This window comes from Bombyx mandarina, chromosome 13, assembly GCF_030267445.1.
Source record: "Bombyx mandarina strain Sakado chromosome 13, ASM3026744v2".
NCBI lineage: Eukaryota > Metazoa > Arthropoda > Insecta > Lepidoptera > Bombycidae > Bombyx > Bombyx mandarina.
Window position 1 is genome coordinate 12,340,451 of NC_143220.1, and position 25,357 is coordinate 12,365,807.

The 25,357-nt window shown below is 37.9% G+C and overlaps 1 protein-coding gene across 4 annotated transcripts in view; it reads right to left on the bottom strand.

Moving 5' to 3' along the window:
• LOC114241794 (venom dipeptidyl peptidase 4) overlaps window positions 1-25,357 on the bottom strand; it is a 55,443-nt gene that overhangs the window by 7,891 nt on the left and 22,195 nt on the right. For 2 of the 4 annotated variants that reach the window (XM_028172763.2, XM_089732401.1), the window contains exons 2-16: window positions 25,147-25,216; window positions 21,054-21,384; window positions 20,028-20,122; window positions 18,707-18,784; window positions 14,760-15,021; window positions 14,080-14,249; window positions 9,523-9,614; window positions 9,041-9,161; window positions 8,222-8,314; window positions 7,303-7,436; window positions 6,256-6,466; window positions 5,341-5,525; window positions 4,548-4,742; window positions 3,448-3,605; window positions 2,515-2,600 (exon numbers count right to left, since the gene is read on the bottom strand). In XM_028172763.2, coding sequence (XP_028028564.2) covers window positions 2,515-2,600; window positions 3,448-3,605; window positions 4,548-4,742; window positions 5,341-5,525; window positions 6,256-6,466; window positions 7,303-7,436; window positions 8,222-8,314; window positions 9,041-9,161; window positions 9,523-9,614; window positions 14,080-14,249; window positions 14,760-15,021; window positions 18,707-18,784; window positions 20,028-20,122; window positions 21,054-21,384; window positions 25,147-25,197 — 2,262 coding nt within the window. In that variant the 5' untranslated portion in view covers window positions 25,198-25,216. Of the gene's footprint in view, window positions 1-2,514; window positions 2,601-3,447; window positions 3,606-4,547; window positions 4,743-5,340; window positions 5,526-6,255; window positions 6,467-7,302; window positions 7,437-8,221; window positions 8,315-9,040; window positions 9,162-9,522; window positions 9,615-14,079; window positions 14,250-14,759; window positions 15,022-18,706; window positions 18,785-20,027; window positions 20,123-21,053; window positions 21,385-23,920; window positions 24,239-25,146; window positions 25,217-25,357 lie in introns of those variants that run through there. The other 2 variants (XM_028172764.2, XM_089732402.1) reach the window with 2 other exon arrangements.

Genomic DNA, 25,357 nt, shown 5'->3' on the forward strand with positions numbered 1-25,357 from the left:
TAAAAAAATTTTTTTGCTTAACTTTATTAAGTACTTAAATGATAAAGAGCTCCACGAAGGGAAAAATTTATAGATGAATTATTGTAACTTTTATACCGTAATTTATAAAAACAGAGATTGGAAAAAAGTTAGTTAATTAACAATGGTGTAAATTTTTGAAAAATCGATGTAAAATTTTTTTTTCACCGAGTTTTTTTTCCTTGAAGTGTTTAGATTACACCATAAATTATTCAAATTTTTAAATTGTTATTTAATACTATAAAAAAATTATTTTAGGCGATATACCGGCTTTTTAGACTGCGCGCCTATGCAGTAGCGACCGCGCGGAGCGCTATTTTCAGCGTTATTTTTTTTTTATAAATAATAGAGATAGAATTCCGGGAGTTGGGACTATTTTATTGGAAATTTCCTCCTCTTTCAGGATCTTTTTTCAAAATTCCTTAAATATCATTATTTTAGAAATTATTAAGGAAAAACCAAATTCCTTTTTTTTTAAATCTTATTTTGTTTATAACAATCGCAATTTTTTATGTGCTAATAAGCCCTTAAAAAACATTTTTGTAGACATCATTCCGCATCCAATGAGCTATCGTACATATTTTTAGGAGCTTTATGTCTATTTAGCACGTTTTTGAACTTGTTGACTAGACTAAAGCACGACTTTGTTGTGTTGGCGTTGTTGACATCCATGAGTGACCGTAACCACTTACCACGAGGTGGGTCATAAGTTCACCTGCCTACTAAGGCAATATATTTAAACCTAGATACTAGGCTGCACTAAAAGTATCGAGAATGGAATAATTCCACTGTTCCTGTCATATTAAAATCTTTTTAATTGAAAACTCCTTGGTTTTAACAATCGAATACCATTTATTTATTTAAAAAAAGATTCTCGGTCTTGTCACGAGGTTTTCAAACTTGTTAAGTCGTTGAGAAAATGGAATTGACTCGAGAAAATTCAAGAGCGATGATTTATTATGACTTTCGAAGTTGTTTAACACAAAAACAGTGTGTTGACCGGATGATTTCTGCATTTGGTGATGAAGCCCCATCCAAAACCACAATTTATTGCTGGTTTGCTGAGTTTCAACATGGACATGTCAAGCTCAGTGATGATCCCCGTCAAGGTCGTCCAAAAACTGCAGTCACCCAAGAAAACGTTGATGCTGTGCGTAAGCTGATTGAGGAAGATTGACATGTAACATACCGCGAAATTCAGGCAACTTTAGACATTGGCATGAGTCAAATACAAATAATCTCGCATGAACAATTAGGTGTAAAAAAGTTGTTTTCCCGATGGATACCGCATTCGCTCTGTGAAGAGCAAAAAGCGGCTCGCGTTACTTGGTGCGTCAGAACTCGAAACTTTCCACGCACGCAACTCGAAAGATTCCACGCAGATCCTCAAATGCTGTATACAACATTGTATCAGGTGACGAATCCTGGATATACGCGTACGAACCCGAAACAAAAAACCAGTCACGAATTTAGGTGTTCGAAAATGAGTTAAAGCCAACAAAAATTGTTCGTTCACGGAGTGTTGCAAAAAAAATGGTGGCCACGTTTGTCTCCAAAACCGGCCATGTTACGACTATTCCGCTTAAGGGACAAAGAACGGTTAATGCAGAATGGTATGCTAGCATTTGTTTGCCACAGGTCGTTTCTGAACTCCGTAAAGAGAACTGCAACCGCCGCATCATCCTCCATCACGACAATGCGAGTTCTCACACCGCGCACAGAACAAAAGAGTTTTTAGAGCAAGAAAACATAGAATTATTAGACCATCCGCCGTACAGCCCCGACCTAAGCCCTAATGATTTCTATACTTTCCCTAAAATAAAGAATAAATTGCGTGGACAGAGATTTTCATCACCTGAAGAAGCTGTGACGCCTACAAAACGGCCATTTTGGAGACCCCAACTTCCGAATGGAATGGTTGCTTCAATGATTGGTTCCATCGTATGGAAAAATGTGTCAAATTTCGCGGAGAATACTTCGAAAAGCAATAAATACATTGTTAAATAGTAATGCTGTGTCACTTCGTTAATTCCCGAAATTTTCAGTGCCGCCCTCGTATCTAACCTGCGATCTTTTTTTTTATTGCTCAGATGGGTGGACGAGCTCACAGCCCACCTGATGTTAAGTGGTTACTGGAGCCCATAGACATCTACAACGTAAATGCGCCACCCACCTTGAGATATAAGTTCTAAGGTCTCAGTATAGCTACAACGGCTGCCCCACCCTTCAAACCGAAACGCATTACTGCTTCACGGCAGAAAAAGGCAGGGTGGTGGTACCTACCTACGCAGACTCACAAGAGGTCCTACCACCAGTAAAACCTGCCTATTAAGGCAAAAAATATATTTAAACTTATATATTTAACCTACGATCTCTGTATGAAAATCGAATACATTACAGCTTGGATCACGAGAACGATGGAATCGATTCAGAAAATTGAACAATTCGTTCCTGGGTACTTTAAATATTACTGTGGGATTTAAGGGCCATACGTACCACATCATTGACCAACAGCGATGAAGCGGCGTAGCCCTCTACGTTGTTCTGTGGCAGATCCATGTAACGTTCCGTGTATATTGTATCTGAAAGTAGATTGATAAATCATTACGCGTTTTGGATTGCGTAGTTTTTAAATTAACCTAACTTAAGCCCACATTGCCAGAAAGAGTTAGAAAAGCTGCTGGTAGCAGGCAAGGTATGCGGAAGAGGGTCCCAGAGACAGAAGTTCAATGCACTGGTCGTACCAGATACGCTCTACTTCCACGCTTCAGTTCACAATGCCATCCGCGCAGCCGAGAATAGGCAGGGCTGGTGCAGGATAATGTAGAAATAAAGTTATTAAAGGAGGCTACAACCCTCAGCATTGAGGGTTATCGACGCTAGTAAGAAGAGGAAGCCTACCTATTGATTCCTATGCTAATGTAGAAAAAAAATTAAAGCTATTTTGGAGACCGATGATAAACTCACATCTGCTGTGTTAAGCCTACGTAACGAGAAGAATTCTCAATTAAAATTTAACACAATCAAGTATCAAAATAAATTGACCGCATAGTGATGGGTAAAGTAGATGGAAGACGATCTAGAGGTCGGAGCCAAAAAAAGTTGGAGTGACCAAGTGTCGGAGTTTCATTTTTTTTTTTTTTTTTATTTATTAGTCACACAATACACATCACAAGCTAAAAATATACATAAAAACACACAATTAAAAAGAAACAAAATCTGGCTGGGAACATAAGCGTGCGCACGACTAAGCAAGACAAGCAAGACTATGGACACGAGATTGAGCCACGCACTTCACTTTGCCACTGACCGACCTAAGTGGCTACAAATTACAAAAAAAAGGTCACAGGGGGCGCATCACGATGCTCAGCAATGAGCGATCGACTGAAGGGGAAGAGAGACCCGCTTGGCATCTGAGAACTAGCTCACCATAGAATTTCCAGTCGACAACAGGAGCGACTGCAGCAGCACATCGGAATACATCTCCACCACGAGCGAGAGCCAGGGAGGCCGCGTAGCCGCCGTACGACCAGCCCCAGATACAGGTGCGATTAGCGTCGACATACGAAAGTTTTTCTTGTAAATACCTAAAACGATAAATAAAATTGTATATTCTTTGATTTTCACAAGTTATATGCGTGATCAAAACTATAGATATGAATTAAATTCGCGTTTATTTTGTAAAGAGAAATCAATAAATAATTTTAGGAAATTTTGAAGGTTACAACGATATTCAAATATCGATGAGTATAAGCGTAGTCTTCCGTGAACAAAGAAATATCGGAGATAATAAAATATTTACTTACATCAAACCGTAAGATACTTTTAATTATAAATGACAAACTTACAAAGGAACTATCTCAGGTTTATCGCGGCTGATTCTCATTCAATCGTTTTCTGAAAGAAAACTGGGCCCATGCTTAGATTTCTTACTGGTAGTAGGACCTCTTGTGAGTCCGTACGGGTAGGTACCTCCGCCCTGCCTACTTTTGCCGTGAAGCAGTGATGCGTTTCGGTTTGAAGGGTAGGACAGCCGTAGTACTATAAAAACGGAGTCCTAGAAATCAGGTCTCATGGATGGCGTCATTTACGTTGTTGAAGTCAACTGGTTCCAGTAGCCACTTCACACCAGGGCCGCGAGCTCGTCCCACTATTTAAGTGATAAAAAGAAAAACCTGCTAGAGAGTCTCAGTTGTATTCTAAAGGAGGTTTGAAGGGTGGGGTAGCCGTTGTAACCATACTGAGATCATTAGAACTTATATCTCAAGGTGGGTGGCGCATTTACGTTGTAGATGTCTATGGGCTCCAGTAACTACTTAACACCAGGTGAGCTGTGAGCTCGTCCACCCATCTAAGCAATAAAAAAAATTATTTCAAAATGCCCATAATCACGGTTGCTTAAAATTACCAATCTTGCGGCTTTTTATTGGTTCGGTGCACATGAGAATGACATCACAACCTCACTTTAGCCAAAGACAAAAAAGAGGTGGTATACTATTTAGAAAAAGTTTTCCAAAAAAAAAACTCACTTCGTTACAGAAATCTGATCTTCTATCTCCACGGTACCAAGTTTTCTGTTAAGAGCAAACAAATTGTTAACGCCTCGGTTTCCAGCTCCACGACCGTCGATATGAGCCACGGCGACGTTCCAGCGACTGACAAGGTAACTGCCCCAGTCAATCGACCACTGCTTCGTTACCAGAGACGTGTCGGGCCCGCCGTACCTGAAATTATTATTTCAATAACTGTCACTGGAAATCATCATCGTTTGAATTTCGGTTCCCGTAACACAACTGCACTCACACATACGTAAATAATTAAATTGACAATCAAATTAGAACATACAATACACTATCTAGATAAAAAAAATCAATTTAATATTGATCATGTTTTTATACAATTACTAGCTGTACCCGTCCGCTTGGCCAGCCATTTTAAAGCCATTTTAAAGCATTTAAAATTAACGTTATTATTTCTCACCCCCACAAAGTTTCTCATCATTAACGCCCCCGAAACTGGTGTAGGGAGTCCAACACTCATATAAATATTTCCATTAAATTATCCATTAAGTACATGTATTTTCTAAATGGATACCAAGTTTCAAGACAATCGGATGCATGGTTCAGTAGTTATAACGGAACATCCGTAAAAGCCACTGTAGATTTATATATTAGTATAGATTACACGTGAATAATAAAGCAGAACAATCAGCAGTAAATGTATGCAAAAGGATCAAAGTATAAAAGAATCAATTGATCGAAGATACGAGAATATACTGACACTTATGCTGACTGATAAACTGACTGACTGGCTAATACTAACACATAAACAAGAAGAGGCAAATTGGTCCTGTGCTGGTAATCTGCTGGAACTTGTATCTGGACGTCAGCGTTGGGATACCCTGCGGCAACTGGTACGGACATCCGCACTGTGGTCGGAAGAATTTTGTTGGCCACCAACGATAAGAGCTCCGAGTTTGTGTCCCATTCTTTGATAAGATTACCACTCTGGAATTGTGAAGTATTATGTTGAAATGATTTTGTTTTTCAATTTAAAGTATGAAATCGCGGCACACCTTGCGTTTAGTCATTGTCGGAGTGCCTAGATATCGCATGAACGATGGGAACCAGTAGGTGGGCCATATGAGGCCGTCAGCGCAAAAGTGGCCTAAGCTTACCATAGTTATTAAGGAGCAATGAGGTTTAAGTTTTCATGAATTTGAATTTAAAAAACAATACGTGCAAAAATAATATTTACAAAGCCATCTGCTATCTATGGGTGAAACTAAGGATAGGCCGGTTTTGCATAGAAATTGATTATATTTTAAATAAATGGAAATATACATATAAGCATGATTATGAAAAATTGTTGGGTAGGCCACTTTTGCGCTGACGGCCTCATATGTTCGTCTGCTTATAACAAATTAGATAAGCTATCATGCCATTTAATTTGAGATATGGTATAAAAGTCTCATTACAATATTACTCATTACCCATTAGACCATGAGAACGAAATATTTATTCGATATGACACAAAGGTACAATGGCGGAATGGCCTGAAGCATTCTCTACGCCATCTTCCTTTTCTCTGTCATTCTCTTTTCCCTTTCTTTCCGTTTTCTCTCACTCACATCTTAACGCTCCGTTCCGCACTCTTTTCATACGTTCCGTTCTTACCAATCCTACATACATATATAATCATATACACATTCGTTTTTAATGATTGAATTATGCTCACACTGTCGAAGATGAGAACTTGCGGAACGTCAGGTCCGGCACAGTTGATCGTGATCCGCTCGCCACTCGAACTTATGGTAGCTTCGTTATACAAGCACTGTCCGCCGTCCAGTCTTCGGATCTCGCAAGTGAAGCACGCAACCTCACGGGCGCTGTTCACGGTGTATATATGTTGTTCTGCGGGGTCGTTAACCCGTGTGGCTCGGTACCAGCTGGAAGAAGCGAGACAATTCATAGCATTTAGTTTCCGCAAAATTTAGATATATACATACATTCATTTTACTGGTGGTAGGACATGTTGTGAGTCCGCACGGGTAGGTAACACCGCCCTGCCTATTTCTGCTGTGAAGCTGTAATGCGTTTCGGTTTGAAGGGTGGCGCAGCCGTTGAAAGTATACTGAGACCTTAGAACTCATTTCTCAAGGTGGGTGACGGAATTTACGTTGTAGATTTCTATGGGCTCCGGTAACCTCTTAACACCCAGTGAGCTGTGAGCTAGTTCAACTAAGTATGCAATAAAAAAATAAGAACATTAATAACGAACGTTCTAGAAATTATGACAGACAATATATTGGTTTTCTTAAATAAGGTGAAATTCGATAAAACGCTTCGTCTATTTGTATTAAGCGAAGTTCAATACCGGGTTATTCAGTAAGCACAGCTCAATATTTTAAAGGAAATACTTTCTAAGCACTTCTTATTTATTGATTAGATGGATCAACTAGCTTACGGCCCACCGGGTGTTAAGTTGTTACGTGCCATACTGCCTAAGTCTCAGCTTTTACAGTACAACATCTGTCCTACCCTTCAAATGTAGGTAGGCGTGGGCATCTCCATCCTTCCCGTTTCGATATATCATTTTGAAGGTTGGGAGCAAAAAAAATAATAGTTCAATATTACGTCTCAATATCGGTAGGTCGCGAACTAGTCCGCCCGGAAAGTGGAAAACACATTTGTTTTTCAATTGTTAGTATAACAATTATCTTATATTATAATATCTTATATTATCTTATCTTATATTATAATTATCTTATTCAATATATCTTACATGATATCATTCGGAGACCAGTGTAGGATTTCCGAAACGGTGTGAGCTGTGTTGGTCCTTCCCGTACTCTGCCAAGTTGTGCCTGTGCCGCGTGAAACTTGCACAATCTGCTTGTACCGAACTCCATCTACAGCCTAAAGCAAGGAATTTATGATTAAAACGAGACATTTACATGTGAGATGAAATGCATTGCATTAAATCAAATTTTAAGTAATTTATAAGTTCCTTAATCGTCTTTTTTTTTTTATTGCTTAGATGGGTGGACGAGCTCACAGCCCACCTGGCGTTAAGTGGTCACTGGAGCCCATAGACATCTACAACGTAAATGCGCCACCCACCTTGAGATATAAGTTCTAAGGGTCTCAGTATAGTTACAACGGCTGCCCCACCCTTCAAACCGAAACGCATTACTGCTTCACGGCAGAAATAGGCAGGGTGGTGGTACCTATCCGCGCGGACTCACAAGAGGTCCTACCACCAGTAAAACAGTACCGTCTTTCTAATTATTGTTACATTTACTAATTATTGACATGTTACGAAATGATTACCATATTAACAAACCTATATGACGTAATGGATTATCGAGAAATTAAATTAGTTTTTTGACATTACATATAATTATGGTTTTTTAACTTAAGTTCTATATTAGTTCTATTGAACATAATTGACGGGTTTTTAGATCAACACAATCTAAATCTTACATACTGAAAATAATAATTAGTTATCGGTTTTTGTAAGACGCCATTATATGTACTTAAAACCCCTTCTACTCATCCTCGATTTGGACTACAAATGCACTAATCAAAACTGCATAAATTGCGTAATAAAATAATAATAATAATAAGCGCGTTATTATATCGCAAAAGTAGTTAGTTACTTGTATTATTTTATTAAAAATTATTTTTAAAAAGTTACTTACATAAGGCAAAATCGTCACGAAAGAATCGCCCGCGTTATTAAAGAGCAGTGGAATATTGTCGATCCATCCGTTAGTTTCTGTGTATTGGTATATCTGAAATAAGAAACATTAATATGAAATTGTTGCTTACACTTAACTATATCTTCTTATCTTCTTGTCTCTATATATAAAAATGAATTGCTGTTCGTTAGTCTCGCTAAAACTCGAGAACGGCTGGACCGATTTGGCTAATTTTGGTCTTGAATTGTTTTTTCTTGTTAATGCAGTGATTGGCGCCCCTGACTGTTACGCCGAGGGTCGTGTGCTCGATTCCCACATCGCGCAAACATTGCGTGATGAACAGGTTTGCTTGCTCTTTATCTGGGCCTTTAATATCTATATATCGAACCTTTAGACGTATAGAGACAAATTAAAAAAATTTTGGATTTCGACTTTAATTCAAAAATAGACCTAGAACGACCTTTTTCGGCAACTCTTAATAATCAAATGACCGAAAATAGCTTCTAAAGTGACAAACTTATCCATCTGTCTCTTTCACTCCGTCCCCTTCCTATAGGTATTTCGGTTTGAAAACTTTATTCGGTGCTTTCCAAAAAAACACATTTTTTAGGTTGAGTCTCTATAATTCTAAAGGTGCAGTATGTATATATTTAAACGTATATAAGTATGTTTTTCAGTCCCTGACACCCATAATACAGGAAACCTATATTGGGGCTGGACGACCGTGTGTGATTTTTAGGCAGTTATTTATTATATATGAGCCTAAACTATTACAAATTTTAAAGCAGTTTCTTAGGCGTCTTTAAAAAAAATACAGACCTGTGTACAAGCCGTTTGTCCGAGAGTGCATAGCACAACTCTTAGGGTTGTCTGCACTCGGTTAGTCCACATCAAGGCGATCACGTTGTTAGCTGTGAACTGGACTGTCCTCAAGATCGGCCTGGAATGAACGGCTTCCTTTCTTATTGCATCCTACACGTAGTTGAATGGTGGTAGGACCTCTTGTGAGTCCGCACGGGTAGGTGCCACCACCCTGCCAATTTCTGCCGTGAAGCAGTAATGCGTTTCGGTTTGAAGGCTGGGGCAGCCGTTGTAACTATACTTGAGAGCTTAGAACTTATATGTCAAGATGGGTGACGCATTTACGTTTTAGATGTCTATGGGCTCCAGTAACCGCTTAACAACAGGTGGGCTGTGAACTCGTCCACTCATCTAAGCAATAAAAAAAAAGTGCCTTGGGACAGTATGATAACATACCCGCTGCCTTTATTAATTTGTGTCGTACTGATAATGATACTCACTCGTTAAGATCGCTGGGGGCAGCGTACGCATTCGACGAGCCAGAATTGAGATCCCGCAGAGTAACCGTAACAGTTGGATTGGTAGTGCCGGGCTGGAATTATTTGCAACATTATTAGGTATTATTTATATAACCAGCTATTAAATAAAATTACACGGTCAGTCGTATGCTTTATACATAGTTGTCACTAATGTTTTTCGGTGACTAACACACTAAAATAAAAAAATATATATCATGTGTTGCGTTCTACCCTGTAACACTTTATAACAACACAATTGAAAATCAGTTGACATGTGGGTCAACGGCCTCTTGGTATACGAGGTTGTCGGTTCACTATACTCGTTTTTGTTAACTATACATTGCGGGTTGACGTTTTTGTTGAAGTTGAATAGATAGATAACACAATTAAAAATCAGCTGACATGTGGGTCAACGGCCTCTTGGTATACGAGGTTGTCGGTTCACTATACTCGTATTTGTTAACTATACATTGCGGGTTGACGTTTTCGTTGAAGTTGAATAGATAGATAACACAATTAAAAATCAGCTGACATGTGGGTCAACGGCCTCTTGGTATACGAGGTTGTCGGTTCACTATACTCGTTTTTGTTAACTATACATTGCGGGTTGACGTTTTTGTTGAAGTTGAATAGATAGATAACACAATTAAAAATCAGCTGACATGTGGGTCAACGGCCTCTTGGTATACGAGGTTGTCGGTTCACTATACTCGTATTTGTTAACTATACATTGCGGGTTGACGTTTTCGTTGAAGTTGAATAGATAGATAACACAATTAAAAATCAGCTGACATGTGGGTCAACGGCCTCTTGGTATACGAGGTTGTCGGTTCATTATATTCTTATTTATTAATTATACATTGCCGGTTGACGTTTTCGTTGAAGTTGAATAGATAGATAACACAATTAAAAATCAGCTGACATGTGGGTCAACGGCCTCTTGGTATACGAGGTTGTCGGTTCATTATATTCTTATTTATTAATTATACATTGCCGGTTGACGTTTTGGTTGAAGTTGAATAGATAGATAACACAATTAAAAATCAGCTGACATGTGGGTCAACGGCCTCTTGGTATACGAGGTTGTCGGTTCACTATACTCGTATTTGTTAACTATACATTGCGGGTTGACGTTTTCGTTGAAGTTGAATAGATAGATAACACAATTAAAAATCAGCTGACATGTGGGTCAACGGCCTCTTGGTATACGAGGTTGTCGGTTCATTATATTCTTATTTATTAATTATACATTGCCGGTTGACGTTTTCGTTGAAGTTGAATAGATAGATAACACAATTAAAAATCAGCTGACATGTGGGTCAACGGCCTCTTGGTATACGAGGTTGTCGGTTCACTATACTCGTATTTGTTAACTATACATTGCCGGTTGACGTTTTCGTTGAAGTTGAATAGATAGATAACACAATTAAAAATCAGCTGACATGTGGGTCAACGGCCTCTTGGTATACGAGGTTGTCGGTTCACTATACTCGTATTTGTTAACTATACATTGCCGGTTGACGTTTTTGTTGAAGTTGAAGTTGGTTTGCGTGAATATTTTTTTCGTTTTTAAGTGGCATACCTTTTTTATTGCGGTCTTTAACCTTGAAAATGTAATTAGATAATTATGCCAACTAACTGAGTCGGATTACAAAACGAATAACTGCTTTAAATGTTTTAATTACATTGAGGGTACGTTCAGTAAATTAAATTTCAAGGATTTTATATATTCATTTTACATTACTGGTACAATTAAGAGTAAGTAGTGAAAGTTAAAATGTACTTATACAAAAACATTCAGTCCAATCACATTGCGTAAGCTTGGCCATTGCCACATTTATTACGTGATATTGTCCTGCATTGGGCAGTGCACAAACCTGTTTCTTAGGCATTCACTGCGAGAAGTCATTAATTTAAAGTACAGAGTCGTGTTGGAATATGAATATATAGAAACTCAGTTCAAAGTCATTTCAGAACAATTAGTGCGCGTTTTATATTTATCTATAAATAAATAGCTAAAAATCAAGAGTTAAGTTCCTTTGTATTCATCTTATTATTTTTTTGTTTAGTGGATATTATCAAGCATTAGTTTTTTTTTTCTAACAGCTTTATTTTCGTATGTGTTAACATTAATTTTTTTAATAATCTTCTTTTTTATTATTTACAATCAAAACTATAGCTATCTATAAAAAAAATTAATATCCTTTTTTATAATTGTCTGAATTCTAAATTCATTAAAGTAAACATAGAAACTTAAGTAAAGACAATTTGTCGGACTACTCTCCTCCAAACATCCCATTCATGAATGAAAGAGCGAATGAAAAATTGATGAATTTCGTGGAGCCATATTTAATTGCAATACGTTATGTGGTTTTAAAATAGTAATAAAAAATTGTATTCAAATTAGGAATAACAAGCCCTATAACATACGTCCTTTTTATTGTATTTAAATAAACGAAAAATATCGTTATTTAGAAAAATGTCCTAAAAGTCATTATTAAAACACGCGGTGCCAATAACGAATAGCAGTTAAAATATGTATTGTCAGAGATTAGTTTAAAAAAGACAAGAACATAACCTTACCCTTAAAAGATCCGCAAAGTAGCACAATTCTAGGCAACGCACTGGCGCAAACGCTGGTGACCGAATATTGTATGTAATGTATGTAATGAGTCATGTTATGTTTAATCAAAGAGATTCGAGTTTGCAGTAATAACGGGACACACCCGAATTACCGTAACATATAACTAACTTTGCTTGTTTTCATAAAAAGTTGCAAGCACTCTGGCCTGTGATTATGGCCGAAGGGGAAATTACAACTTCCAAAATACACGAGCCGAACGCTTTGTTCGTTGGATTGAAACAGACTTTAGTCGACTTCATCTTTCTTCATACGGAAGACTTTCAAAAACAACAGAAGTTGTATAATTGAAACTCGTTTGACTTCTCTCATTTAATTCATGTTTCTTTATTTTTTTTTTGGGTAAAGAACAACTATATCGAGGGTTGAAATGCTTGTTTTAAGCAAAATGTCGCTTAACACGCGACATTTATCTTTGTAATTAAAGGTTCATTTTATTTGGTATTAGCATCTACAGTTCGATGTTTTAAATTAAACTTCAATTGAGCTTACCCCATTCAAATAGCTGAAGTTTTTTTTTTTTTTGTTAAGTGCTGTCCAGTAAAGTTGCAAAAATTTCGCTTTCACCACCCTCATATCGGAACCTTTAACCTCCCGATATAATTCAACACGAGTGCTCACTCATTTCATGACTTAAAATTTACGTAAGGTAACAATAACAATAAAAAAATTTACTCTAACAAATCGGACCTAAATCAACGCGTAAAAAAATCCAAAATTGCATTTCTAAATTTTGCATGATGCATTTGAACAATTTTATTGTCATGTCAACATTGTATTATCATTGAACCACTAATAATGCAGCTAGCTATACACCAGATTTTGACTATATAATTAATTTTAAGCATTTTACTTACCCGACATAATGTACTTTAATATATATAAGTTACTAGGTGTACCAGTCCTTCGTTGGGCATTTAAAATTAACATTATTATTTCTCACCCCCACAAAGATTCTCATCATTAACGACCCCGCAACTGGTGTAGGGAGTCCAACACTCATGTATTAAATATTAGCCTATCCATTAAGTACACGTATTTTCTAAATGGATACCAAGTTTCAAGTTAATCGGATGCATGGTTCAGTATTTATAATGGAACATCCGTAAAAACCACTGTAGATTTATATATTAGTATAGATAAAAAGATTATACCAAAATATAAACCTTAAATTTCAAATTCAAATCGCGCGCTAATTTTCATCAAGTAAGTTTTCATAATATGTTTATAAATTGATTCATGGATAAACATTTTATCATGATAAACAAGGTTGAAGTGGAATATTTAATTAGTCGCTGTTATTATTGTTCGTTTTCGATAAAACTCGAGAATAAGTCCGTTTGAGCAATTACGTATTTCTTCAGACGATCTTAAAAAGGTTATATGAATACTTCCTTTAAGAGGCAGAGTATTTCACGTTAAAGAGCGACCCGGCTAACGCTTTAGCATTGCCCATGTCAATGGGCGACTGTGGGCATTTCTTTATTAGATGGGCTGTGTAAGGCCAGTCAAAACTCCCAACTGGACTAAATAATGACTGTACCACCATTCAAACCAAATTAAAGGCAGAAATATATACGTAATGGTTCGCAATACGTATTACCTTCACTAAATATGTTTCTCATGAGGACCCTGTTGAGTCTAAAAATAAAAATTTTCAACACTGACTTTTGAATTGACTCGCCTAGGGTTCGTAGGTTCGATTCCCAAATCGGCCAAAAATTCGTGTGATGAACAGATTTGTTGACTCTTTGTTTGGGTGTTTATTATCTGTATTTGTATATATTTAAACCTATATCTATGTATGTCAATCTCTGGTACTCATATAACAAGGAATCCTAATTTTGTTCCCATTTTTTTTTTTTATTTATGTTTTTCAACAGAATAAGGCTGCGTACCTTAGGATATCTTATTTGATGGTGCTGGGTGTATTGGTAGTTGATGTTGCCTGGGACGCCGTAATGCGGGACCGGCATCACCCGAACGTTTGTATCGTCAAAAGTCACGTAGGCTAACTTCTGACCGTCCGCCGAGAACCACATCGCGTTGTTTGAACTGAAGACTTCCTCTGTAATTATTATTTATTTACTAACATCTGGGTTTATCAACGAAGGATGTATTACGGGGACGGGCAGTAGCCGCAGAGATGAATCCTCGATTGAGAGAGAGAGAGAGAGAGAGAGAGTATTCTTTATTGTACACAAAAAAAAAACAACAAATGTATGTAATTCGAAACATTAAATAAATAATTAAAGTACAATTTGCGGTCTTATCACTAAGAGCGATCTCTTCCAGACAATCATCAGGTGTACAATAATCGTTTGAAGAGTATACAGCCGTTTTGCTATAAAGTTGAGACTTTTATCTCAACGCACTATTGGCACTGCTAATCACTTCAAATTAGGAGGCATTCTATGGTCTATCATTTCAAAATCGTTCATTTCTGACATCCATCATATTGTATCGGTTTGCATTAATATCAATTCAAATTGTATATCTAGTATTGAAATTATTTATCTGCATTATCTTAGTAGGCCTCAAAGAATGATAAAGAAAAAAATAACGTCACCGAACTGACCTTCATAGACCCAATCGGGAACACCGTGATAGATGACATTAATCTCGCCTGAAGTCGTAATCTGTTGAGGGGCGGCCGTCAAGCTCGACTGATAGAAAATGTTGTTCAAATAGACGAAAGCGAGAGATGTGCCTCTGGGACCCCACACGAAGTTCTGGAGGAAGACCTCGCTGGATTGTACTCCAGGAGGGACGATGTCTCGTTCAGAGCCGGTCGCGACGTCATAAGCAGCGTAGCGAGCCAAGAAACTGTATCTGAACAGCTGAAATGTAAAATAAAATTACTTTTTTCTACCTATTTGCTGGGAGGTATTCGCCTAGGAGCTATTCCAGTTAGCCTGGACAGGTAGATGAACTCACGAGCTCAACCTACGAGAATTTGGTAACACCAGACCTAGCAAGAGCTGTGCTTCTCGGAATATGGTGGTAGAACCTCTTGTGAGTTCGGTGCATTCGTGTTGAGCGATGCACCGGTGTTCGAATCTTAGGCGGGTACCAATTTTTCTAGTGAAATTCGTACTCAACGAATGTTCACGATTGACTTCCACGGTGAAGGAATAACATCGTATAATAAAAATCAAACCTGTAAAATTGTAATTTGCGTAATTACTGGTGGTAGGACCTCTTGTGAGTCCGCGCGGGTAGGTACCACCACTATTTCTGCCGTGGAGCAGTAATGCGTTTTGGTTTGAATGGAGGGGCAGCCGTTGTAACTATACTTGAGACCTTAGAACTTACATCTCAAGGTGGGTGGCGCATTTGCATTGTACATGTCTATGGGCTCCAGTAACCGCTTAACACCAGGTGGGCCGTGAGCTCGTCCACCCATGTAAGCAATAAATAAAATAAAAATCTACCACCGGATCGGAATCGCAACCTACTAAGAAGATCCAGCGAGAAACTCAGTGGGCTGAATAAAATAACATTTTTCTTAAGCTTGAGCTTAAATTTTTTCACTTACTGATTTTTTACCATCTGATTTAAATCTTTTACTGCTTGCTCATAGCATGCCTGGTGGGGAGTGTTTGCTGAAATCCATAGATATCTCAACGTACCAACACTAAAAAGAGGTCTAATCTTCATTTATCTCACTCTTCACACCGGTGGTACCCGCCACGAGCGAAATGCATGGTTGTAGGTCCCTATTCTCACATTACGCCTTCCACCAGTAATACAAACCTCTTCACTGTGTCTCAGTACTACAATGGATAAAACATTCGCCTTAAGACCCAGCCATCTTGGGGATGACGTGACGTCATAAAAAATTATTTACTTAGACCTTTTTGCCTCTGGGTCAACTAAAATAAAAATAGAACAATATACTTAGAGATATTTTTATAGAATATTAGACGGTGCTAAGCAATTTATATAAATGACGAGGAATAGCACTTTTAGTCATCCGTGACCACGAAATCGGTCGGAAATATTATGTAGTATATTGTAAATAATAAACGTGAGATAAATCCGAAAAATAATTTTAATTGCGTCTGCGTCCCGAAAACCGTAGGAACTAACATTGCACTGGTTCACACCAATCTATACTAATATTATAAAGAGGAAAGATTTGTTTGTTTGTTTGTATTGAATAGGCTCCGAAACTACTGAAACGATTTGAAAAATTCTTTCACTGTTCGGAAGCTACACTATTCCCGAGTGACATAGGCTATAATCTTTTTTGGAAATAATTAGGGATCCTTACTAAAACTCCAATAATGTAACCCAAGGTGTAAAAAAAATACCTAACATATTGTTTACATCGCGTGCCCTGCGAAAACTATTGATGATAGAATAAAATAATGCACTACGTTTTTATTATTTACAAAAAGTGTCCCGACAGCATATGTCTAAGTATTATTAGTTATGCCGCAATAAGTGTTCTTTTTTATTTAAAAAATAAAACAACGTCAAATATCGTTGAAATTTTTGATAAAGACCGAGCGGAGCCGGAGCGTGCCGCTAGTAAAATATAAGTCAAAACGCATATTCCCCGTGCGAGAGTCCCTCCTTTTTGATTAGTCCGCTTATGAAGAAAAACGTCAGTTGTGTACAATGAATACGACAGAAACTCATTATAAATATCTTTTGTTTCTTGAACAGCTATTTACACAGATGTGTCGTCACAATAACTTGATACGAGCTGTTTGTGGCATGCCAACGATTTATAAAGGCAATTAATTTATGATTCAACTACAACAGATCATTCTGCGTTGAATACGTTATAAAAAAAGACAGTTTCATTAACGAGGTCAACGTTAGTATTTAATTATGAGATAAATTTTTTGTTGTCCATAATGATTAATTTTTTATTTTTTATCTTTATGCAAGACAGACGAGCATACGGACCATCTAATAGTCAGTCGTTATGGCCAATCATGGACTTCAAGCCAGGCCCAGGGACCCAAAATCCTGATTATCGGCGAGGACTGTCTGCAATTTTTGATCTAAGAATAGCATGTAATCAACAAACATCGCTGATAGGTATTCATTCCATAACTCTGCTGGTCATCATCATTATCCTGCCCTTCTCCCAGTCACCTGGGGACGGCGCAACATGTTTTCTCCTTCTATACTCTTCTATCATATACTATTTCTTCGCTCACTCCCCTCTTACCCATATCGTCTTTCACGCAATCCATCCATTTCTTCTTAGGTATATGTCTTCCCCTTTATCCTTCCACATTGATAGTTAACATTATCTTATCAACCTCATTTTCATTTCGTTTCATCACATGTCCATACCATCCCAAACGCGCACTTCTCAGCTTCTCTGTCACAGGTGCCACTTTCAGACTTCCTCTAACATATTTATTCCGTATTCTATCCATTCTCGTTACTCCACACATCCATCGGAACATTCGCATCTCTGCTGCATGCAATCGCCTGCCACAACTCTGCTGCTACCATGCAATAATAATAGCTCTTGCAATTAATTGAGCGTCTTAAATTCTAAAATTATTTAGAGCCCGCATATTCTCCGTTTCCTGTCACATACTCGTATGTGGTTAAATGAACCACAGGTGACTTCTGTGGCTATCAGAATTCGTGAACAGGAAAACGTGGCGTTGTCACTAAGCAAGAGAGTCAAACGCGAATGATTACTAATCTGCCTAAGAACTAGAATAAATGATTACAGCAGAAATACGAGCGCATATGCCGGTCCTGTAATATGTTTTCTATCTCCCTACAATACGAACGATCGATGAGAGCGAACGGTCCCTCCAACATTTTGTAGCTCCCAGAATTTAGCTCCAGTAAAACTTTTAAGTACTAAACACATTGGTCAATTGTAAAATTTATTAAATTACAAACTAATTTAAGACTTGACGAGTATGTCTTTGTTCAAGTCTAATTAATGTGTAAACAAAAGGCACAGTGTACTCGCTATTGTGAGCTGCTCACGGCTGGAGCCGGATCTCCGTAAAACCATTTCAAATATTATTGCTTCAACCGTCAAATATTACTTTGATCCGCTTATTACGAAACTTCTTGTTTCAATTAGCTTTGATCATTATTATTTTGTGATCTCCTTTCGATTTATCTAAATGATCTTATAGAACAAGAATTTGATTAGAAATAACGAAAAAGAAAATTGTAAAAGTACCTAATTAATATCGATAGAAAGGCCAGTGCAATTTTAGCATATTTTACGTATTAGTCACGTTTTGCTGTTCTATTTCAATATTTTTTTAACAATATATCCACGTTTGGGCGGTAGGGAATCTTGCGAGCCCGCACGGGTGCTTACCACCGCCCTATGTATTTCTGCCGTAAAGCAGTAATGCTTTTTGGTTTCATGGGAGGGGCAGCCGTTGCACTACAAGATTGACACTTAAAACTCATGTATCTAGATGGGTTGCGGGCTATGGGCTCCGGTAACAACCTAACAGCAGGTAGGTCGTGATTTCGTCCACCCCATGCAATAAAAAAAATGTGTAATTTAATGCTCACCGGCGCAACGCTGTAGGCCAGGATGATTTGTGACCCATCAGAAGAGAGCTGCGTCACTCGCGAAGACTGCTGCAAAGTCTGAAACATATGCAAACATTTTGTTTTATAAAACAGCCCATAGGCAATACTAATCGATTGGCTTGGTATTGAGCAAATACCTATTTATCACGTATTCACAAACAATATATGACATGAAAGAATCAAATTGGATTCTATATTCGTTTTTCATTTGTAAGCATCTGTTGGCCCCACGTTTTAAGCCCTAGGGGGGTATACAGAAAAGGTTCAAAGCCACTAAGTAACCCCAAAACGACCCCGCTGGGACAGAACTCCAACAAGGTTAATACCACTGGCTTGCGCAATTTTCGCCATCTCTCGGTCGGGCATACGAACACAGCCCTCCACGCATTCCCGGTCTATACTACAGATTGAAAAACGGATAGTGCGCGTTCCTTCCCAAGGTTGCCTTTTTTATAGCGACAATGCACAAATTAATACCAGAAGGATTGCTACATGAAAAAGGCCTTTTGCTAAAGCTAAACACTCATGTGTTGCCCTTAGAAGGTTGCGACAGCCTCCTTTACAATACAATTGAGACTCTCTAGCAGGTTTTTCTTTTTATCACTTAAATAGTGGGACAAGCTCGCGGCCCTGGTGTTAAGTGGCTACTGGAACCAGTTGACTTCAACAACGTAAATGACGTCATGACATGATTTCTAAGACTCCGTTTTTAAGTACTACGGCTGCCCTACCCTTCAAACCGAAACGGGTTACTGTTTCACGGCAGAAATAGGTAGGGTGGTGATAGCTACCCGAGCGAGCTCAGAAGACTTCCTACCACCTGTCACATAATGATTGTAAGAAAATGCAACAAAGCTATCTGCTATGCAGAACGTTTTATTTTTATTTTATCCCCAAATGTAACAAATCACGCACATGACATTAAAGTAAAATTGACTCAACGTTTAGTAGTCTGTTAAAAATAATTTACACAATACATTGCGTTTATAGTAAACACATTGTCTCTCTGAATTGCAATTCGATTTTACAAGTTTTATTGCACCCGCTGAAATAACCTTGACCCAGATGCTCGCTTGTGACAGCGAACGAAGCGGTTTCTGGGTTGCTTTTATTATTTTCTGCGTCTATATATTAATGCGACCCGTGAGATACTAACGTAGCTTAGTACAAATTAAAACTAGATTCGAAATCCATGTTTAGAGTCCAATATTAGTTCTCTTTCACGAGATAAACCGCTGGGTCTCACGAGAGATTTTTCGGGTAGGTTTTTTTTATTTTTGTGATATCGTATTGAACTCACCTGTGATGTGTTGGCAATTAGAGTTATTGTATCTCTAGAATCCACGTTGTATTGAACCAAATCACCGTTAAAGTTTCTAAACAGAATTTCGTTGCCTGAAAAACATTAAAAACTTTTCTAAAAATATACTAGTGAACTTCATATCTTTTGAAGCAACACGTCTTTTTAACATGGTTTCATTAGCATGGTATTTGGTATTCACAGACTTCAAGACGACCGATTAACTTAAAAATTGGCACGCAACAAGGACCAATGACAATTTTATAACTTCTCTCTAATATCCTGACCAGTAGCAAAAGGATGAAAAAAAAGATACATTTAATCATTTAGTTGTTATTAGCTTATGAGCTGTTCTTAGTAGCGTATTTCTTTAGTTTTGACACTACATAGGTATATTTCTGTTGAGATAGGTTTGAAGCGAATAGAATAGATAGATAGAAATAGCTTAGATAGACGACTAAAGTGGCGGATGAAAGGCGATTGCATGCAGCAGAGATGCGAATGTTACGATGGATGTGTGTAGTAACGAGAATGGATAGAATACGGAATGAATATGTTAAACGAAGTCTGAAAGTGGCACATGTGACAGAGAATCTGAGAAGTGCGCGTTTGGGATGGTATGGACATGTCTTGTGATGAGACGAAATGAAAATGAGGTTGATTTGGTGACTGATTAAAAATGAGGATCAAGTGACTGGGAGAAGGGCAGAATTAGAAATTAGATTTTCGTCTACAAAAATTTGACCCATCTTTTCTTTTGTGTTCTTCGGATTCAATTATCGTATAATAGTGCCATTGGAGTCAGAGTTCGTCTACAACGTGTTTTTTTTTTTTTGTAGATATATATTTTGCTATCATTAGGCCCTGAAATGAGCTCCCCAGTACAAAGCACCGAGTGCCATTCTTTTATCGAAGGAGACTTACAACGGGTCCTGAACAAAAAGGCATATGGCATTACCGCTGAACAAGAGTGGCAATAAGCAACAAAACAAAATATATAACTCTTTTTCTATGACATAATCTCACCAGACGACCAAGAAGCGTTGAAGGAGTTGGCCGAATAGAGTCCGTTTATGATCGATTCAAGATCGAGCGGTTCTTGAGGCGGGTCTGTTGGTGCATCGGTGGTCGTGGGCACGGGTGGAGATGTCGTGGGCGGTGCTAGTGTTGTAGTCGTCGTGGTCGTCGTGGTAATGGGCGAGGTTGGTCCTTCAGTTGTGATGATAGGATCGGCCACTCCTCCATCGTTATCAGCTAGCAGCACGACCACAGTGACGACTACCGCGATAATAAGTACCATCACACCAAAGCCTATGCCGTATGTTATATTCTTCTTACGTTTACTCGCGACCAGAACCTAGGAGGAAAAGCATTTATTTTTTAATATGTTCTAGAAATATTTTAATGGATTTCTTTAGGACGAAAGATTATGACACACAGCCACACTTATCGACGCTTAGAGATGTGATGCAATCTTGTGATAAAAAATACATCGATAACCGAGACATTGAATTGACGACTATCAATTGACCGTATAACACAAAAACATTTGCTCAAAAAATTACTAAGAATCATATTATTATTTTCATGGCTTTTCGTACGACAGTAATTTTAACAGGTCAGTGACCTTATTCCAAGATAATTATTTTACAATTTAAACTTAGAATTTGTTTACAAATACGATCATTTATATAGCCCTTTTATCCGTATGATCTGTATTTGGATTTGATTATTATTATTATTCGTTCCAAGGAATGTTAAATAACTAGTTAAGTAGCTGGGGAATAGATATCACAATGAGAATTCCGCCGCTATTATATATCGACCGTCCAACCAGAAGTCAGACAAAAAAGAAAAAGACGATTCTTTACATAATATATTCCTTAAATGATACACGTCAGTCTTTAGTAACAGCTATTTTTTTTTTATATACATCCCATCTCTCAAGATGTGAAAACGATATTTTCCTCAAACTTGGGGAAAAACCTTTTTGACTTAAACGACGAAAAGTAAACTACACTTTTTTTTTTTTTTTTATTGCGTAGATGGTTGGACGAGCTCACAGCCCACCTGATTTTAAGTGGTTACTGGAGCCCATAGACATCTACAACGTAGACGCGCCACCCACCTTGAGATACAAGTTCTAAAATCTCAGTATAGTTACAACGGCTACCCCACCCTTCAAACCGAAACGCATTACTGCTTCACGGCAGAAATAAGCAGGGCGGTGGTACCTATCCGCGCGGACTCACAAGAGGTCCTACCACCAGTAATTACGCAAATTATAATTTTGCGGGTTTGATTTTTATTACACGATGTTATTCCTTCACCGTGGAAGTCAATCGTGAACATTTGTTGAGTACATATTTCATTAGAAAAATTGGTACCCGCCTGCGTGATTCGAACACCGGTGCATCGCTTCAACACGAATGCACCGGACATCTTATCCTTTAGGCCACGACGACTTATGCGACTTAACAACGTTAATATGCCCCCGAGGGAAATGAAATACATTGAGGTTTTATGTTGAAAACGTTGGCGAATTGAGCTGAAAATTTTATTAAAAATTCTTATAACAAAATAACTAAGCACTTCATAAGTCATAAATTGTATTTGAAAAAAAAAAATGTTTTACATGGTCGCTCGCTAGATGGCGGTTTACCGGCTTCCTATGATAGGATTATATTAGGTGACTTAGTAAGCATTTACGACGAAAAGTTCGAAGATCGAACTAACCCATAGACACAGCCCACCGAGTTTCTCACCGGATATTTTCAGTGAGTCGCGATTCCGATCCGGTGGCAGATTCTGCTAAGCACTGCTCTTGCTAGGGCTAGTGTTAGCAAATTCTCTCAAGTGGAGTCCGTGAGCTCACCTACCCGTCCGCGCGTAGCCGGAATACCTTCTTAGGCTACCAGCGAATAGGTAGAGTAGAAAAAAAAGTAAGCATTGTAATTATCTAAGTGTCATTTCCATTTATTCCACAGACACCGATTATCAAATCATTCAAATCACTGGCGGTGGTAGGACTTATTTTGAGTACGCACGGGTAGGTACCACCACCCTGCCTATTTCTGCCGTGAAGCAGTAATGCGTTTCGGTTTGAAGGGTGGGGTAGCCGTTGTAACTATACTTGAGACCTTAGAACTTATATATCAAGTTGGGTGGCGAATTTACGTCGTAGATGTTTATGGGCTCCAGTAACAACTTAGCACCAGGCGGGCTATGAACTCGTCTACCCATCTGAGCAATAAAAAAAAGAGAATTAAGTCCGGCCCGCTAGTACATTAACCAAGGTAACTAACCACAAGACCATCAAGGCGACTACTGGGATATAAAGTAACAAGGCATTACAATGTCAGTGTCAATAACATCGCTGTCAATTGGCATAACGAACATAATCAGTAGCTACTTTCTAAACGTTATTTAAAAACAATAATAGCGTTAGCAACGAAATTCTTCATTGAATTCATATGCATAATTTTCTCCAATTACATAACACGTGGAGAGAAGAACCGTCGTTGTATCATCAACACCGGTATTGCATATTCAATTATTATTGGACGCGACAAAAAAGAATTGATACCCAAATTTTAAATATCTTCTATCCATATCATTAAATCATTAGTGAGTAACAAACAACATTAGAGTTCCATCTTTATAGGTATGCATTGACAGTGTTTTGTAACGATCATCAAAATATAATTCTTTGATAACATATTCCGGCTTGTGCTATCAAGTTTCCAGGCTGGATGTCTCGTGATCAAGATCGTATGCTCATGCACTGTCAATTACATAGTCGGTTACTGATTGACAGTGACAATCGAAGTTAAACAGATAACGGAGCTGCAAGCTATCTTGAAAAATCACATAAATTTAAATAAAAGTAAAACCTTGTTTTTGCCTTTTAGTTTCCGCTGAGCGATGAAGCAGTAACGTTAATTACACTTTTTTGGTATGCACAAATATTGCTGATTCATTGGACACGAAAACAGTGAGCACTTTAAAAAAAATCAGCATTCACATTCATGAAAAAATCGCAACTAATTCAAGTAACAAAACACGTAAGACCTTAGTCAGATTAGATCCATATTTGTGAATTAAAAATAAAATCCGGCACTGGCAAGATTGACTATTAATTCAATGATTTTAGGCAACGCTTTTGACTCTCGTGAGATACGAGCATTGCGTTCGCCGAACCGAACTTGAATGAAGAAAGACATATTATTTGCTTTGGGTTCTTTTTTCTCTCAAGTCCACTCAGCTGATAACCCTGACGAAGCTATCGTTCAAGTACATTTACTTTTAAGAATGGGCGGTGAATCATTATTTTTTTAACATGATTGTATTTTTAATGAATACTCTAATAGTTTTCTTGTACGCCATAAGATGACATAATATGAGTCTTAGCAATTAAAATGACGTAAGAGAATACGCTGGACAGATTAGATCTAATATTGGCTTCATAGCTGGCTGTGTGGTGTCGGCATGAAATAGTACTACTCAATATCTTCTCTTAAGTATCGTGAGTGACAAAGAGAATCACCGGAAAATGGTCAGCGACTTTCTCTGAATATTATAGCAGTGTACTGTGATCACCAACTTGGAAATCCAGTGGAACGTAGTAGTACATTATGCCCGAACGGATAAGAAAAATACATAAATACTAAATTCCGATATATTCCAGTATATAACGTTAAAAAAAAATATTTTCGCACTAATTTCCATTGTAAATCTAAAATTCCTTAGGTTAAACTTTAACTGTAATTTTTTTTATTGCTTAGAAAGTTGGATGAGCTCATAGCCCACCTGGTATTAAGTGGTCACTGGAGACCATAGACATCTACAACGTAAATGCGCCACCCATCTTGAGATATAAGTTCTAAGGTCTCAAGTATAGTCACAACGGCTGCCCTACCTTTCAAACCCAAACGCATTACTGCTTCACGGCAGAAATAGGCAAGGTGGTGGTACCTACCCGTGTGGACTCACAAGAAGTCCTACCACCAGTCAAAATCATTTATTGAATAACATTGAAATTTGAAATTACTGAATATTGAACCTAATGAATAGTGGAAATTACGATCATTTTGTTATAGAATCGAGAAAAAAAAAATACCTGGTCACTGGTGCCCATCTCCAACGTGGAGTTGCTGTTTTCTGTGGCCATGGTGGGGGAAGAATTTCACCTGTAAACAAACCACAAATTAACTTCATATTCTTTCTTTTATTGTGAACTAGCGACCCGCCCTCGCTTCGCTTCGGAAACTGTAATTTATTATTAATTTCTCCACTATTTAATGGATGTTATTATACATATAAACCTTCCT